General features: G+C 47.1%; 1 protein-coding gene across 1 annotated transcript; it reads left to right on the top strand.

The window, feature by feature from the left end:
* Positions 1-3,186: 3,186 nt before the first annotated feature.
* LOC136512272 (glucose-1-phosphate adenylyltransferase large subunit 3, chloroplastic/amyloplastic-like) lies at positions 3,187-8,952 on the top strand. Its single transcript, XM_066506242.1, is given in 17 exon segments — positions 3,187-3,482; positions 5,116-5,341; positions 5,449-5,568; positions 6,082-6,252; positions 6,388-6,477; positions 6,568-6,654; positions 6,741-6,796; positions 6,887-6,980; positions 7,090-7,125; positions 7,127-7,203; positions 7,271-7,343; positions 7,488-7,568; positions 7,707-7,793; positions 7,883-7,987; positions 8,089-8,195; positions 8,320-8,380; positions 8,515-8,952. Coding segments are annotated over 16 exon segments (1,560 nt in total). The 5' UTR covers positions 3,187-3,482; positions 5,116-5,128; the 3' UTR covers positions 8,617-8,952.
* The last annotated feature ends 6,499 nt before the right edge of the window (positions 8,953-15,451 follow it).

Consider the following 15,451-nt stretch of genomic DNA (forward strand, 5'->3'; position numbering starts at 1 on the left):
GTGTAATTAGTTTTTTCGTCTATATTTAATGCTTTATGTACGTATCGTAAGATTCAATGTGATGACTGCTGTATTAGTTTTTTAGAAATTTTTTGGAAACTAAACAAACACTTATACCGTAATAACTCTGCAGCCTACTCCTCGTCCAAGGTAGCTTGTCCTGCGCCGTGATAAACATAAATATCCGGCTGAAGGCGGCCTGCAGCGTCCGACGGCCGGATAAACATAAATATCCAACCCACGGCCCACAGCACAGCAGAGAGAGACGAGAGCAGACACCACGTGGTGGGCGGGCCACGGGCGCCACGCGGCCTGTGGCTCTCGCAGCTTCGCGCAGGAGGCAGGCAGCAATCACACCAACGCCACGCGCATCAGCAGATCGGCGGCCCGCGGCCCCTTATCTGGGTGGGGCCGGGGCGTTTTTGTCCGCCGCGACGCGTCCAAGCCCAACCGCGCCGATGGAATCCTTCCTCCACGGCTCCACTGCGCGCGGCAGTAGGCTCACTCCCCAGTCCGGACGGCGACGCCCGCGCGCGCACACCCACACCGCTGCTGCCGCTGTCCATCGGCGCAGGTGAGGCGACAGCGAGGCGGGTTGTGGGCCTGTGGGGACAGGGACGGAGCCCGCGCCCCGATCATGGGACGGGACACCGCGACGAGCCGACGACAGCGATGGAGCTCGCTGCACGCCCGCCTTCTCGGCTCTCGGCTACGGCTAGTAGTACATACGTATACGTATAGGAGCATGTACATCGTGTACGCTCGGCGGTCCGCTCCATTGGGCGCGTACTACTAGCTTTCTCGTCTTTTCAGTGATCGATCGATGGGTTTGGAGCGGTCAGCAGACAGCAGGCCATGTGTGCGGCACGACAGCTTTGCATGGCTGCGTTGCGGAGGTCCGATCCACCAGGCCGACGACACGACGACCCGTACGCCGTGCCGCCGTGCGTAGCCAAGCGATCGAGGCCAGCTAGCCGTCGTCGCCCATCGCCTTCGCCGGATCCGACGCCAACTCCTCTCGCTGTCACGACTCACGACGCTGTGCGGTGCGGTGCGGTGCGCGCCGCTAACTATCTTTCGCGTCGCTGTGTATGAGTGATGACGTGTGGAGGGTGATGGCTGTGGTTGGTAGCTTCGTACCGATCCTACGACTCCTGTCAGCGACGTGGCAAATTTTTTAGTCTTCAGTGCCAGCTAGAGGATTTTTTTCTTCTTCTATAAAATCTCTAGATCCGCCACGGACCAGCAAGAGGATTTTTTTTCCCCAACACATGCGAGACGAGGATTCGAGGAGTCGGCCTCTCAACCGATTCATTCGCACGATGGCTGTCCAACCGCCGCCCTACTCACGAGAGAATGGGTATGGAGTATTATGTATGAGCACGAAATGGGTGTTTAATGAAGCAACTGAATAATTTAAGGGCGTGCCAAACCCCATCCACGATCCATAATACATGTTGATCTGGAGCCATCCATGACCCCGTGCACTGTAAAGCTCAGCTTCAATTCGGCCCTCACCACATTCATCAGCATCATCAACTGAAAAGAACAAGTGCCACAGTGGCTATGGCTTACCAATGATCCAAGGGCCAAAGCCCAAACGCCAGTGCTACCAGTGCTAAGATTAGCACGTGCAAACTCACTCCATGTCCTGGACCATCGGGGCAAAACCAAAACGAAAGCCGGACAGCACACCTGTGCGGCCCTTTCCATAACCTTTTTGCCTCGGCCAGATTCCCTTTCCCGAGACATCCAAGGAAGGCCGGCCGGTGTGCCTCGGACGGAGGACACGCGGGGGGCAGTGGCAGGCTCTGAGTCCGAGTGACGGGGACGGGCCGGGGACGTCCGTGGCCCACACACCACGCGGGACGCCCGGACAAGCGTGGATCGCCCGCGACGCGACTCGGACAGGCCCGGCGGCCACGAGGGCCCGCGCGTGGCGAGTGGCGTGGCGATGGCGAGTGCGACCAAAAGATCATCGGCGCGCGGCTGGCAGTGGCGGGGGCCGCGGGCAGCAGCAGGGCCCACGGCGGTACGCCGTGGCGCGCGATTCCAACCGTCAGTTTCCCCGGCGATGTGTCCCACTGCCTGCCACGGGAGAAATGGACACGGGCCACTTGCTCATGCTCTGTGCCGTCGGCCAGGGAGTAAACAGTGCACTGCTTTGTTCGCTAGCTAGTGTAGTGATAATGATAGTATAGTAATATCGATGTTTCAAAAAAAGAAAGTGCCCTGGTAAGCAAGTTTGTTTGGCGGCGCGGTAAGACCGAGTTGCCCGCCAACACACGGCAAGTTTGGATCGGTCACTCTTCTAATTTCACAGCGTGCTGGCTATTTGAGTTTTGTTTTTTTTCCTTAGGTATAAGTTGCCTTTTGGGAATGGTTCACTTGCACGAGTGAAAAGAGTGATCCCCTGGCTAACACACGTACGAATTCTATTCTGTACCGAAAATTTCGGATATGGCAAGGGAAGCGAGGGCCATGATGGCTCGAGTGGGAGGAGCGGAGTGGAGTGACGTGGGCGGGCGGCGAGCGGAACGGAGTCGGCTATGTCTAGATTTAGCGGCTAAAGTTTAGACGTGTCACATCGGACGTTCGGATGTTAACCAAAAGGATTAACACATGAGATAATTATTAAACTAATTGCACCGGAGTAGTTTAATTAGCGAGACGAATCTATCTTAATTAATTCATAATTAGGTAGCATCCCATTGTCAAATCATATATTCGTCTCGTAAATTAGCCTCGATCTGTTTAATTAGTTTCATAATTAGACTATGTTTAATACTTCTAATTAATATTAAAGATCCGATGCGATAGGATTATACTTTTGCACGACGGAAACAGCCGACGCGTGTCTACCAAGCCGATTACAGCCTACGTACCCAGCTCGTAAAAGGTAACACTGCATTCCAAGGAGTCCCCACAAGATTTTTTTTTTCATTCTCAACGAACGGCCAGAAATCTTCATCTCACGTCAGATCGAACCACCAATGCAAGCGACGAGTAGCTAGGCATTTTGATCCGCGGAAAAACGCAGAAACGGACGGTGCCGGGCCGCGAGCGTGCGCGTCACGCCGGACGGCGAGCGGTGGCGCGGTGGAAGGAGATGGGGCGGTGCGGGGTGGGTTCTGTTACTTTTTATTATGTTACCGTGCGCCGGGCTCCTCCCCTCCCACATGGGCAGGCGCGGGTGCACGGGAAGCGGGGCACACGCGTAGCGCCAAGCGAGGCCGCGGCCACCTCGTCCACCGTTCGTCCGTCCATTCCAGATTTCCAGTGCCTCGCCTTCCTCCTTCCCCACTCCACTCCAACGCAACGGCCGCGCCCCGATTTATAAGCCGCCGCCCGCGCCACATCACCACCGTTTCGCACCGTCGCGGCCACCCATTCTCTCGTCCCTCCCTCCGACTCCCGGCGCAATCGATCCATCCATCCGTCGGCTGCTCCGTCCGTCCGTCCGTCCCTCCCTCCCTCGCTAGGTAACCCAGCTCTGTTTGTTCCTGTGTCTCCTTCGTTGGCATGCCGTCGATCGCTTGGTTCCGCGGCTGCGCATTTTGGTTCTAAAGTCGACGGAGGCCTCTGATTGAGAGGCGGCCAACTGCGCCCGGGTGCGCGCGCTCGTTGTTCGGTCCTGGGATGGGTGGTCGAATGAATGTGTTTTGCATGTGATGCTGCCCTCAACGAATGCTGCCGTGTGTGTCATGTTATTAGCTGTGTATAGGAGTTTGGCGCCGGCGGCAGGAGGGGCGGTGGATCAGGTGGGTGCCTGTGAGTGTGTCCGCGAAGAAGGGATCAGCCCTCGCCGAGGTGAGGGACAAGGAGGAGAGATCCGTTACGAATTCTTCAGAGGACTGACTAGGCGGCAGCGGCGGCGGCTAGGATCCTAGTCCTTGGTTTCTCGCGCTGTGTGGATGAATTTCCCTGAATTGTTTTTTTTTGTTTCCAGTTATATTTTGCCAGAATTGATGTTGCAGCAAATGTTATTGAGTTCTTGTACAATCTCCGCAAGATTTCATTCTTGGTTGCCGCTCCCTACAACTAGAAGGCTGTACTTTTCTCGGTGGATGGGGGGAGTTGACGTGTTCTTCCACCTATTTCTTTTCGTCTCCCAACAGCAAAAAGGGATCCTCCGTTTCGTTCTTGGATCCTGCGCAGTTGGTTTTATACTTGTATTTGACTTGTGGCCAGCCCCGTTTCATCATTGTTGTCCTTAAACAGTTCCGGAAGTGCCGACTTTTTTCCTTGTGTCGAGAGGCTCCACGCTTCCACTTGGTTCTGAAACACTTTCTGCAATCTCTCCCATTTTTGGTATGAATCTGTCCTGCAGATGTTCTGGTTAGCTGCACTTGTTTTTAGGTGGCTGGGTTGCTATTTGGGGTTGTTACTTTTTTTTTTTTGAGAATGGGGTTGTTACTATTTGTTCTGGTTACTTTTCATCCCTCGCTAAGTTTTTCGAAGCCCGGGCGATCCTCATTGTGCAAGAATATTTACCTAGCAAATTATAGCATTTTTCTTTGATATATAGGAATTTTTCTTTTGAAGTTTGCCGAGGAGCCCGGCCGACCGCCCGGGGTGGCCGGGCGGTGGCTTCGCCACTACCTCGCTTGTGGAATAATTTAGGTCCTTGAAGAGCTCGAGTGTCATTTTCAATTGCAATTTTCCCCTATTCTACTTTGCTTCTATTTGAGTTTAGAGTGTAATAAGGAAGAAAAGATCCAACCCAACTGGGCCTGAGACTGAGATGTTGTGATTCACGTGCCTATCTCCCGAAAAGAAGGCAGAAGGTCCTTTTTATAGCTTTCCTCATTCTGATGTGTGCTTCCATCCTTCGCTTTCAAAATCTCCGTGGTTGTACATAATTGCACAACCGCCCTTTACCCAGTCCGTTATTCCGTGACTACGTTGATGATCCCTTGTTACCACAATAAGGATTCTGCAAAAAGTATGGCTCCTTTTTCCCTTGGATGATGTGGGGATTTATCAGGAACTAGGCAAGAAAGTCAGTTTTTTTTTTAACTTGTTCCAATCCAGTTTTTGCCCTGCCTCTTGATTTAGTACGTAGTGAAATAGATTTCCAGGACTGCTTGGTGGTTAATGGTTGTGATTGTGCAGGTGTGCTTCAGATATGCAGTTCAGCAGTGTGTTTCCCCTAGAGGGAAAAGCATGTATGAGCCCAGTGAGGAGAGACGGTGAAGGTTCTTGGAGTGGGAGGATGAGGATCGGGAACTCCTGCAGCATCAGGCGCAACAAGGCATCGAGGAGGATGTGTTCTGGTGCAAGGGGTGCTGTGAGCAGCGCTCAGTGCGTGCTCACATCAGATGCTGGCCCAGACACTCTTGTAAGTTTCATCCTGTGGATAACAGTGTTGGTGTTTCATCACAGCCCTTTTTTTTTATTTGATGTTAGCTGCTAGAATTCTCAATTTCTGGATGCAAAAACTTACAGGTCGTCCGAACCTCCTTTCGGAGGAGTTATGCTGATCCTAACGAAGTTGCTGCCGTCATTTTGGGTGGTGGTACTGGGACTCAGCTTTTCCCTCTCACAAGCACAAGGGCCACTCCTGCTGTAAGATGACACACTTTATTGGCTTCAAGTTGCAAGAAGTACCAATTTAATAGACATCTTCAGGCTTATTAAGTAGACAGGATCTAGAGATCTCTATCAATCTCCAGCTTTATTTGTATTTTAAGCTGATACACCTCTACTGCAGAAGGAACCAAAAGTCTGTCGCTTTGCTAGAAATGTTCAGTTTGATTTGCCAGCTCTAAATTTTTAAAGCAGACATGAGTTCTCTCTCTCTTCTTTTTTCAACTGTCCTATGCACATGGTAATTGATATGGACAAAGGTAGTTCAACTATAGTTCCTGCAGTAGCAAGGTTTCCGTGTCGTGTTTAAATTATTAATTAGTGTCAGGGGCCCAATCCCCCCACCCCCCATGATGCCTTCCACTACTTTAACGGACATGATGTCAAACTCAAGGCTATCCATGATTATCCATCTCCATCCATATAGTCATTGCAGACATCTTTAAATCAGTGGTCTGAATCTTGTTTCTTTCCTTTTGTTGCATTACTTAGGTTCCTATTGGAGGATGTTACAGGCTTATTGATATCCCCATGAGCAACTGTTTCAACAGTGGCATAAACAAGATATTCGTCATGACTCAGTTCAACTCAACTTCTCTTAACCGTCACATTCACCGTACCTATCTTGGTGGGGGAATCAACTTCACTGATGGATCTGTTGAGGTAAGTCACCTCAAATTTGTTTGGTTTAGTCCAGAGCTTGCAAATATTCTTCTCATGATTTCCATCTTGGAGCTTGGTTAAATTTCTTTATTTGATTAAAGCATACATTACCGATATAATTTTGACAACATATAGGTGCTGGCTGCAACGCAAATGCCTGGGGAGGCTGCTGGTTGGTTCCAGGGCACAGCAGATGCTGTTAGAAAATTTATCTGGGTACTTGAGGTAATAATTATGTCTAGTGGCTGATGTTACTTTGCCTGACTTACTTCCATCCCTGAAACAATGTATCTTATGTTGTGTGTACTTCTTCAGGATTATTACAAGCATAAAGCTATAGAACACATTTTGATTTTGTCAGGAGATCAGCTCTATCGTATGGATTACATGGAGCTTGTGCAGGTTGGTGATACACTCCTGTATATTCTATTGTATGCGTATATGTTTTTATTTTAACTGCCTGATGCCTTGGCATTTACCATTTGCAGAAACATGTAGATGACAATGCGGACATTACTTTATCATGCGCTCCTGTTGGAGAGAGGTATGTCATTACATCAGGTTTCTAATTTTTTCAGTACCTGTCATCAGAAAACTGGTGCGTATGCTGATTTTATTGTCTTTGTTTTGCAAGTCGAGCATCTGACTATGGATTAGTCAAGTTCGACAGTTCAGGCCGTGTAATTCAGTTCTCTGAGAAACCAAAGGGTGCTGCCTTGGAAGAAATGGTTAGCAATCATCTTACCACAGGGACTCAGATATATATTGGAACCTTCCAAGAATAACTTATCTTACAAAACTAGCACTATCTGAAATGTACACTGTTGCTCGTTGCAGAAAGTGGATACCAGCTTTCTCAATTTCGCCATTGACTGACCCAACTAAATATCCCTATATTGCTTCAATGGGAGTTTACGTTTTTAAGAGAGAGGTTCTTTTAGACCTTCTAAAGTAAGAGCTTTCTCTGTGTGGTCATACAGTTCCCATGTAGTCTGTGTTCTAACTGTAGCATTTATAGGTCAAGGTATGCTGGACTGCATGACTTTGGTTCTGAAATTCTGCCCAAAGCTTTACATGAGCACAATGTACAGGTAAAACCATTCCTTTGTGATTCACTTTCATTATTTGATAAATCACTGCCCAGTCAGGCAGTCAGCTTTGCACGAGTCCAGACTCTATTAGGGTAGCAGTATGACATCAAATGCACAGACAGTTCATGTGACTTTGTTTGTCAGGCATATGTTTTCACTGACTACTGGGAGGATATTGGAACAATCAGATCATTCTTTGATGCAAACATGGCCCTCTGCGAGCAGGTATATTCTGTTTTCTCTTCCTTAGTTCTAATATGCACTATCTGTCCATGCATCTAGACTGAAAATGTCTTCAAATGATAAATTTCCATCCAGACTAACTGATACTATTTTCATCAATTCTCATGTGCCCCATCGCAGCCTCCAAAGTTTGAGTTCTACGATCCGAAAACACCATTCTTCACTTCCCCTCGGTACTTGCCACCAACGAAGTCGGATAAGTGCAGGGTACGCGCTTCCCATGGAATGATGATGCCTACGATCTGTAAACTGTAATATGAGCTGTGCCTATTTGACCTTTGGATTCACGTGTGCAGATTAAAGACGCGATCATTTCACACGGCTGCTTCTTGCGTGAATGTGCCATTGAGCATTCTATCGTCGGTGTCCGTTCACGCCTAAACTCTGGATGCGAGCTCAAGGTATGCTTGCTCATCAACAAGACAGCGACTGAATTTACTCATACAATGACTACTCAGTCTTGTTTTGAGCACCTGCAGATTGACACAAACGGTGCTTGCAGAATACCATGATGATGGGTGCGGATTTGTACGAGACCGAAGACGAGATTTCACGGCTACTGTCCGAGGGCAAGGTGCCCATTGGCGTAGGGGAGAACACAAAGATAAGGTGAGTGCTTGGCTTGAACCTCGAAACAACATACACGGTTTTTAATTGATGGAAGAAAGAAATAGACTAGTAGTACTCCACATCATAACATGATGACCTAAGCTCGTCTGTCGATGCTTTGCAGCAACTGCATCATCGACATGAACGCGAGGGTTGGAAGGAACGTCTCCATAACAAATACCGAGGTGAGCAAATGGGGAGAGACAAGTTTCAGAGCTGAAATCTTTTTTTGTAAAAAAGAAGACACGTCTTTTTTCGAAAAAAAGACCAACAACAACACTGCTCAATGATTCTACTTGCATCATATCTTATCTGCCAGGGCGTCGAAGAAGCTGACCGGCCGGAGCAAGGGTACTACATCAGGTCTGGGATCGTGGTGATCCTGAAGAACGCAACCATCAAGGACGGCACCGTCATATAGAGACTTAACCTACCCATGGTGCAAGGCTACAGGTTCTCATCACTCATCTGTCGTCGTCTTGAGAGTTAGTTTGAGGCGCCCGACCTTGCCTTGGGCTGATCGAGGGACAAGAACATAGGAAGAAGAAGGGCTGGTGCCGGATGCAATGGAAGACAAGAGAAATGGTTTGGTGCGGTAGCATTGGTTCCAGTAGCTCTTCCTGATGTTATATGTAGCGACTAGTGTGAACAGTGCAATAAGCTGGGCGAGCAAAGCCGCAGCAACTCTCGGGGATCGTTGGTGCATCTTGTAAATAAACTCGGACACAACAAATGGAACCTGCCCCTCATCTCCATATCTGATTACTGATTCACTCGCAGCTATAGCAGCTCCAGTCCATCGCAGCATATGCATTGCCTTTGGCTTTGTTTGGGACTTCTTTGCTCTACCTTTTTCAGCTTCGTTTCTAATTTACTAACTAAACAGGGCATGATGATAGGAAGGTTCTGACCTGGATCAATTCCGGAGAACAGAAGGTTACACCTACTTATTAATTTCCATTGAACGGAAGAGCTAAAAGAAAAAAGCAAAATAAACCCTTGATATGCCAGGGTGGAAAAACACATGATGGAGAGTAGATCAGTTCATAGAGTAGGCCATGTTTGGCCATGATCTTTCGAGTCTGTGCTACAGTACCGGAAAAGCCCTACAAATCGTAACTTCTAGCACCACTGTTTATTTTAGCAGGCGCTCTATGAATAGTGCTTCTACAGTCGAGGTGTAGGAAAAGCTGGAGCCGTAAGAAATGTGGTCGTGGGTGTGGATCCCTGAATGGCCCAGACCAGCCCACCTAACATTTTTTTTCGATTAAAGGTGTCTAGAAATATTGCATGTACCTCAAAACATTGTAAATGTAAATAAATACTTTCAGCCCGCTCGCTGCAGCTTATTAGGCTGCGGTTGTTTGCCGTACTACCTACAATATATAGTAGTAGATTTCTTGCAGCTGCAGCACGAAGAACCTGTAGCGAGCAGGGCCTTTATTTGCCACCCCCTTCAAAAAAAAAAAAAAAAGAATTCGTCTTAAGAGTCAAACTATCCCAAGTTCAACCAAATATATACACATATAAGTATTATTTTATACATGATATTAAATAGGGAAGGGGTTCTTCCATCGTTTTTTTACTTCTAACTGCCCTTTGTGCCTGATATGAGTCTTGGAATCAAGGCATGTGCTCATACGAGTTGGAACAACTCGCGTTCATCGATGGTACAAGCGTCCGATTTCAAAACATATTGGGTGCATTGTATGGGCACATTTGCTGCTATTTACGATGAGTAATAAGGCCATTGTTTGGTTGAGCTGTGGCTTTTGGAAAAAACTATTGTGAGCTGTGGCTTTTGGAAAAGCTACCGTGGAAAAAGCAATAGACCGCTTGGTTACACAACTTGTGGCTTTTAGAAAAGGTTCTCTCACTTACTGGACGGACCCCACGTGTCATAGACTGGCAACATGCATCTTCCTCCTCTCGATAGCAGGGATGCCGCACTCACCCGCTGGGGCAGGCCGCGCTCGCCCGCTGGTGCTGGCCGTGCCGCGCTCGTTGGCCGAGGCTGGCCGTGCCGAGCTCGCCGGTCGGGCCTGGCCGTGCCGCGCTCTCCAACCGACCCTGTCCACGCCGCGTCAGCCTAGGAGGCGTGGGGGCAGAGCTGAGGCGCGTCAGTGTGGGCGGCGGCCGGGTTCGCCGGAGGTGGAGGGGCAACGGGGCCACGGAGCTGAGGCGAGGGCGTGCGGGAGGCAGCAGGCTTAGCCGGAGATGAAGGGGCAGCGGGCCGCGGCGTCCTCTGTGTTGGATCTGCGGCCGCGCCTGCCGCCAGGGCTAGGGCCTGCGTCCCGAGCGATTCGCCGCGCCGCGCCGACCGTGGCTGCCCGCGCTCGTTGGCCGGGGCTTCCGCGCTCGCCGACAGCGAAGGAGGAAGGGAAGGAGCGAGGGAGGGAACGTCGGTCGCCTGTCGTGCCATTGGAGCCACGTCCACACGACCGAAGCAGGCGCCACCACCAGGGATAGGACGCGCCACCGCTGGGATAGGACCACGCCGCCGCCAGGGATGGGGTAGAGATGCCCGCGGCCGGTAGGGGAGGATCCAGAGGGAGTAGCGGCACGCCGGTGAGGTTGGTCGGCGGCGCGGAGTTTGCGGACGGGAGAAAGTCGCGACAGAAGGGGAAAAATGAATCGTTATGTACCCTAACCAGTGGCAAGTGAGATGAAAGGCATTGTTGGTGTAGATGATGAAGATACCAGTGAGGCCCCTCGTGCTAAAGTTTTGGTAGAGACAAAGTGTCGTAGTCACCGAAGATATTGATGAAGATGCAGTATTATCGGTGTTAACGTCGGAGATGTCGAAAGAAGCCTCTCTAGCTAGCTGTTGGCATCGAAGGTTAGTCATTGCAGTCGTCAAAGATGATGGTGAGGCCCTTACTGTGGAAGTGTTGGTGTGGGTGAGTCCTTGTAGTAGTGTTAGCGAAGCCCCTCCTACTGAAGTGTTTGCTAGGAGTGATGTTGGGGGAGCCTATGAAGTATATGGGCCAAGTCTTCTCCTAAAAGAGACCCAACTAGTAGCTAGCGTAGTGTCATGTGAAATGCAACCTCACTAAGGGGTCATTTGTAAATAGCCATTACCTATATAAGTGCCCAATAGCATCAGAGCAAGAGACCTCTCCTCCCACTCATTTGCACATGTTCAAAATTGTAGTGTGTCCCCTCTGCACCACCGAGCTCTCTTCCTCCCCCTCTCTCTTATTTAAAACTGTTAGTTCTAACATAATGGACTTGAAAACATATTCTCCTAGATATTCATGTATTTGAGTATTTGTGTTCATAAATTTTTTGTCTAGTTAAATATTTATGTGCACAAACTATTAAGAATTTTCATGTTTTTTATAAAACCGCAAAATAAATAACTTCCGCTATAGCCAGCTATAACTTTTTATAGCTTTTGGAGAAGGTCGCCGCTAAATATCATAGCTTCGCTATTTGAAGCATTAGTGCTAAATCGGCCACCACGTCGGCGGCTGGGATGGGAGGCGAGGCGCCACGCCTAGAGTGGCCAACGGCGGCGGAGGTGAGGTAGCACATGGACGAGGGGGTTCTTTGCACTGATTCTAGATGCACTGGAGAAGCTGCGTGAGGCCGAGACTTCTCGACGAACCTAGCCACGGAGAACTGGAGAAGCGGGGCAACGGGTAGCGGAGTAGGTACCACCTTCGGAGCATGTACCTTCACCAGCCAGGGTGTCATATGACACCCCAGGTGTCGGTTTTAAGTTAAGCAGTGAATTAAGTCTAATCCAGGCAAGTTAGAGGATGATTATGAGCTTTAGTTTAACACTTTGCAAGTGGTGACAAAGGTGGAGTCAAACTTTTTCATTTAAGACCTAACTCAAAATTCTTTTGAAAGGTAGAAGCAAATATCTTTTAGTGGACTTGTAATCTTTCAAAAATGTGCATGAACATTGTTAATCATCAAGCTTGTGTCATGTTTATCCATTTCATTTTTCAATTATAGTATATATATATATATATATATATATATATATATATATATATGTGTTACATATGTTTTGCTACGTGTTACCATGTGATGTTATCAATAATATTGATTATGGTTCTTTGTGATTTTGTGGTTTGAAATTTTGTTAAACAATATAAAATATGTCAATATAAACTTGGTAGTACAAAGTGTGTTTTCAATATAGAATCAAAGTTGTGTTATGTTTCCAAGTCAAACATGTTCAAATTTAAACTCAAAGATTGAATTCAATAATTGATTCTCACGGCCATTTTGACTCACTGAAAATAGTTATTAAGTTCAATTTTGGGAGAATTATTGAGTGAATTTTCATGAATAAAAGTGGTAGAACTTTTGTTTCATTGATTGGAGTAATGTTTGATCTATGATAATGTGTAGTTGGTTGTGATGTTTGATTATTTGTTGCTCCCTAATTAATTCCCAAAGTTAGTAAATCAACTCTGTTTTCCAAAAAAATACTGAAATGAAATTCAGTTTCTAATTTCAAGTTTCTGTGTTCAAAATTCAAAATCGCTCAAACCAGTGGGAGTTTGACGTTGGTCCTGAAAGCAAAGTTGGAGATCAGATATAGATGAGAAACTTTTGTTAATGGAGATCGTTAAGTTTCTGAATGGGTCGAGTGAAAGAGAGGGACTGAAGTGGCTCTGTCAGGCAGCTATAGTGCCAGCGGACGGTAGCAGCCTGCTCGGCTGCTCACTGCCAGTCCGCCTGTTCGCCTCATGCCATCTGCCTCCTTTGCGACTGTTTCCCGCGCTTGGACATGCTCCTACCTGCATGGCCGCCTCGAGCAGGAACAGGTGAAGTTGGAGTTCGTGTCGTCGTCGTTAAAACGCCAAGCCGTCGGCGTTCTCTCTCTACACCGCCGCCAGGCTGCTCCGCATGCCAGTGAATTTCGCCGCCGTTGCGCTGCCTCCACCCAATTCCTCTCACAACTAGCTCTGACTTTTCCTTGCATGCTGCTTGCACCCACTCACATCACCTCTCGACATCGGGATCAGCTGTGCGCCGGCTTGCCACCGCCGTGGTCCGCCATGGCTGTCGAAACCCCCTCGCCGTGGCCAGCTCGCTCCGGTTGATCTTCCCCCTTCTTCTCCCTTGAGATATGTTCCTTGTGCATCCATGGTGCTCACAGGATCTCCCCCTTCGCTGTTTGTCCATAGGATCCGCCGGAGTGCCGTCACCGATGGGCATCCTCTACTGGAGCCGCCTGTTCGTGCGGCCAGGACGCCTCGGGCCACCGCACGACAATCCTAGATCACCTACAAGGGCCCCCTGATTCTTCGACGCCGCATATCGCCGCCGGTGACCACCCTAGCCGGCCGGAATCGGCCTCCTTCCCTGGCGCTGCTCTATTCCATTTGCAAGCAGGGACTTCGCGCTCAAATAGAAACAAGTTCAGGGGTCTTGTTGCACAAACCGTGACTCAGGTGAATAGTATTGTTAGATTGCGGGTTGATTGGTGAAAAATAAGGGTCCTTAGCGTAAAGCGTCTGTCTTATACGGTTTTCTCCTTTTCTTTCCCAATAATCTAGCTGAAACTTTAAAAATTCATAGTAAATCATAGAAAAATCATAAAAATGGAAAATGAATATGTTCTGGAATACTCATGACTATATTTATGAAGTGGATGTATAATATTGTATGTGTTAGTGGAAAATTCTTGCTCTAGATTTTTGCCTATGCTTTTTAGGGAGAAATTCATATCTACTATTGTATTGCTCCAATTGACTTGAAATTTTTATAGTAGGCTTATCATGTGATGCTTAATGTGTAGTAAGAATTTCAGCTTTATTGGAGTATGTATGAGTGAGTTTTTGATTTACCTAAGTCAATGCTTGTTTTATGTGTAGTTTCTGTTGAGGAACTATTTTCATAGTGAAAATTATCTTTGTGTGTTTGTGCTCTATACAAAAGTTATAGATCTTGGCTTTACTAAAATTTCATGATTTTAGGCCAACAGGTTTGGGAGTTATGAATTTTACAAATTCCCTGTCATGTTTTACTTGTATGCTGGATAGATTTGAAAGGTTGTGCTTTTTAGCTTAGTTAACTGTTTAATCATCTCAAGATGATAATAAGAAAGTTGTAGGCAATTTTATAAGCTTTCCTAGAAAGTCTAGGAACACTTTTGTTAGATTCCTATAACTCCAGTTATCATCAAAACAAGTAGCTATTGTGCTGGAGTCTAGAAAAATGACTTTTACTGAGTTTGATTGCTTTAACTTGATATGAGTAACATGTTTGTTAGTGTTAACTCATGCCTTAGTTAAGGTTGTTTTCATCTACCTAAAATAGCTAGTCACTTTGTGGTTTAATGATGATCAACTAATTAAGCTAATAGATGGTCTTGTATGTAGGTTGTTAGAAATAATGTTTATATCCGGCTTACTAGAACCTTCATCATATTTGCATGTGAATTATGTGCATGTGAGTAGTCTAAACTAAGATAATAGGGTGCAACTGTCTGAAGCTTATTATTCCTATGTTGAACTGGTGTAAGGGAAATGCAACCTATATCATTCTCTTGCTCATATGATGTTCATGCATGCTCTCTATTTAGGTGATCATGTTTTGTGGCTTACTTTGTATTGTGTGTCACCTATATGAACCTTGGTTAACTTAATGACTATGTTTAATGTGAGCACAATAGCCCCTATATATCTGGTAATGTCATGCTAGCTAATTCGTAATAGGTGAATGCCTTGTAGTAGTTTAATAAAGGTGACATGTGATTGAATGATTTGGATTAGTAACTCGCAATCTCACTATGGTAAACTTGTGTGATGTATAGTTTAATATAAGTGCTTGTGCCCAACCTATCATGGCCTTGTTCTTGTCTTGCTCACCTTCTTGTGATGTATCGTATATTGCTCTTCTATGCATTCATGTCTTGTATTGTTGCATATCATCTAGGTACGTTAGATGCATGATGTGAAGGTGAAGGGCGTGGTGTTGTAACCAACCAAAAGACGATGTTGGTGGGCGGATCCAGAAGATGGAAGTACCCCAAGAATACATGTCGAGCAAGAGATGCTCGCTAAGCGAGTATCATCTAACAAACACTGACCTAGTGTTGGATCCTAGGCAAGCCCCGGAGCATTCTAAGCCTCCTACCTCTCTTTTAAAATACACTTGAGTTTATATTTTGTATTGTGCATTAAGTACGGGAGTTGAATTGAAAACTGTTGATGCATGTCTTACCTTGTCTACAATATATATACATGTATCCTTACTAGTATGTATAGGTCGCTCTATGCTTAGCTATG

Source organism: Miscanthus floridulus, chromosome 16 (genome assembly GCF_019320115.1).
Source record: "Miscanthus floridulus cultivar M001 chromosome 16, ASM1932011v1, whole genome shotgun sequence".
Lineage (NCBI taxonomy): Eukaryota > Viridiplantae > Streptophyta > Magnoliopsida > Poales > Poaceae > Miscanthus > Miscanthus floridulus.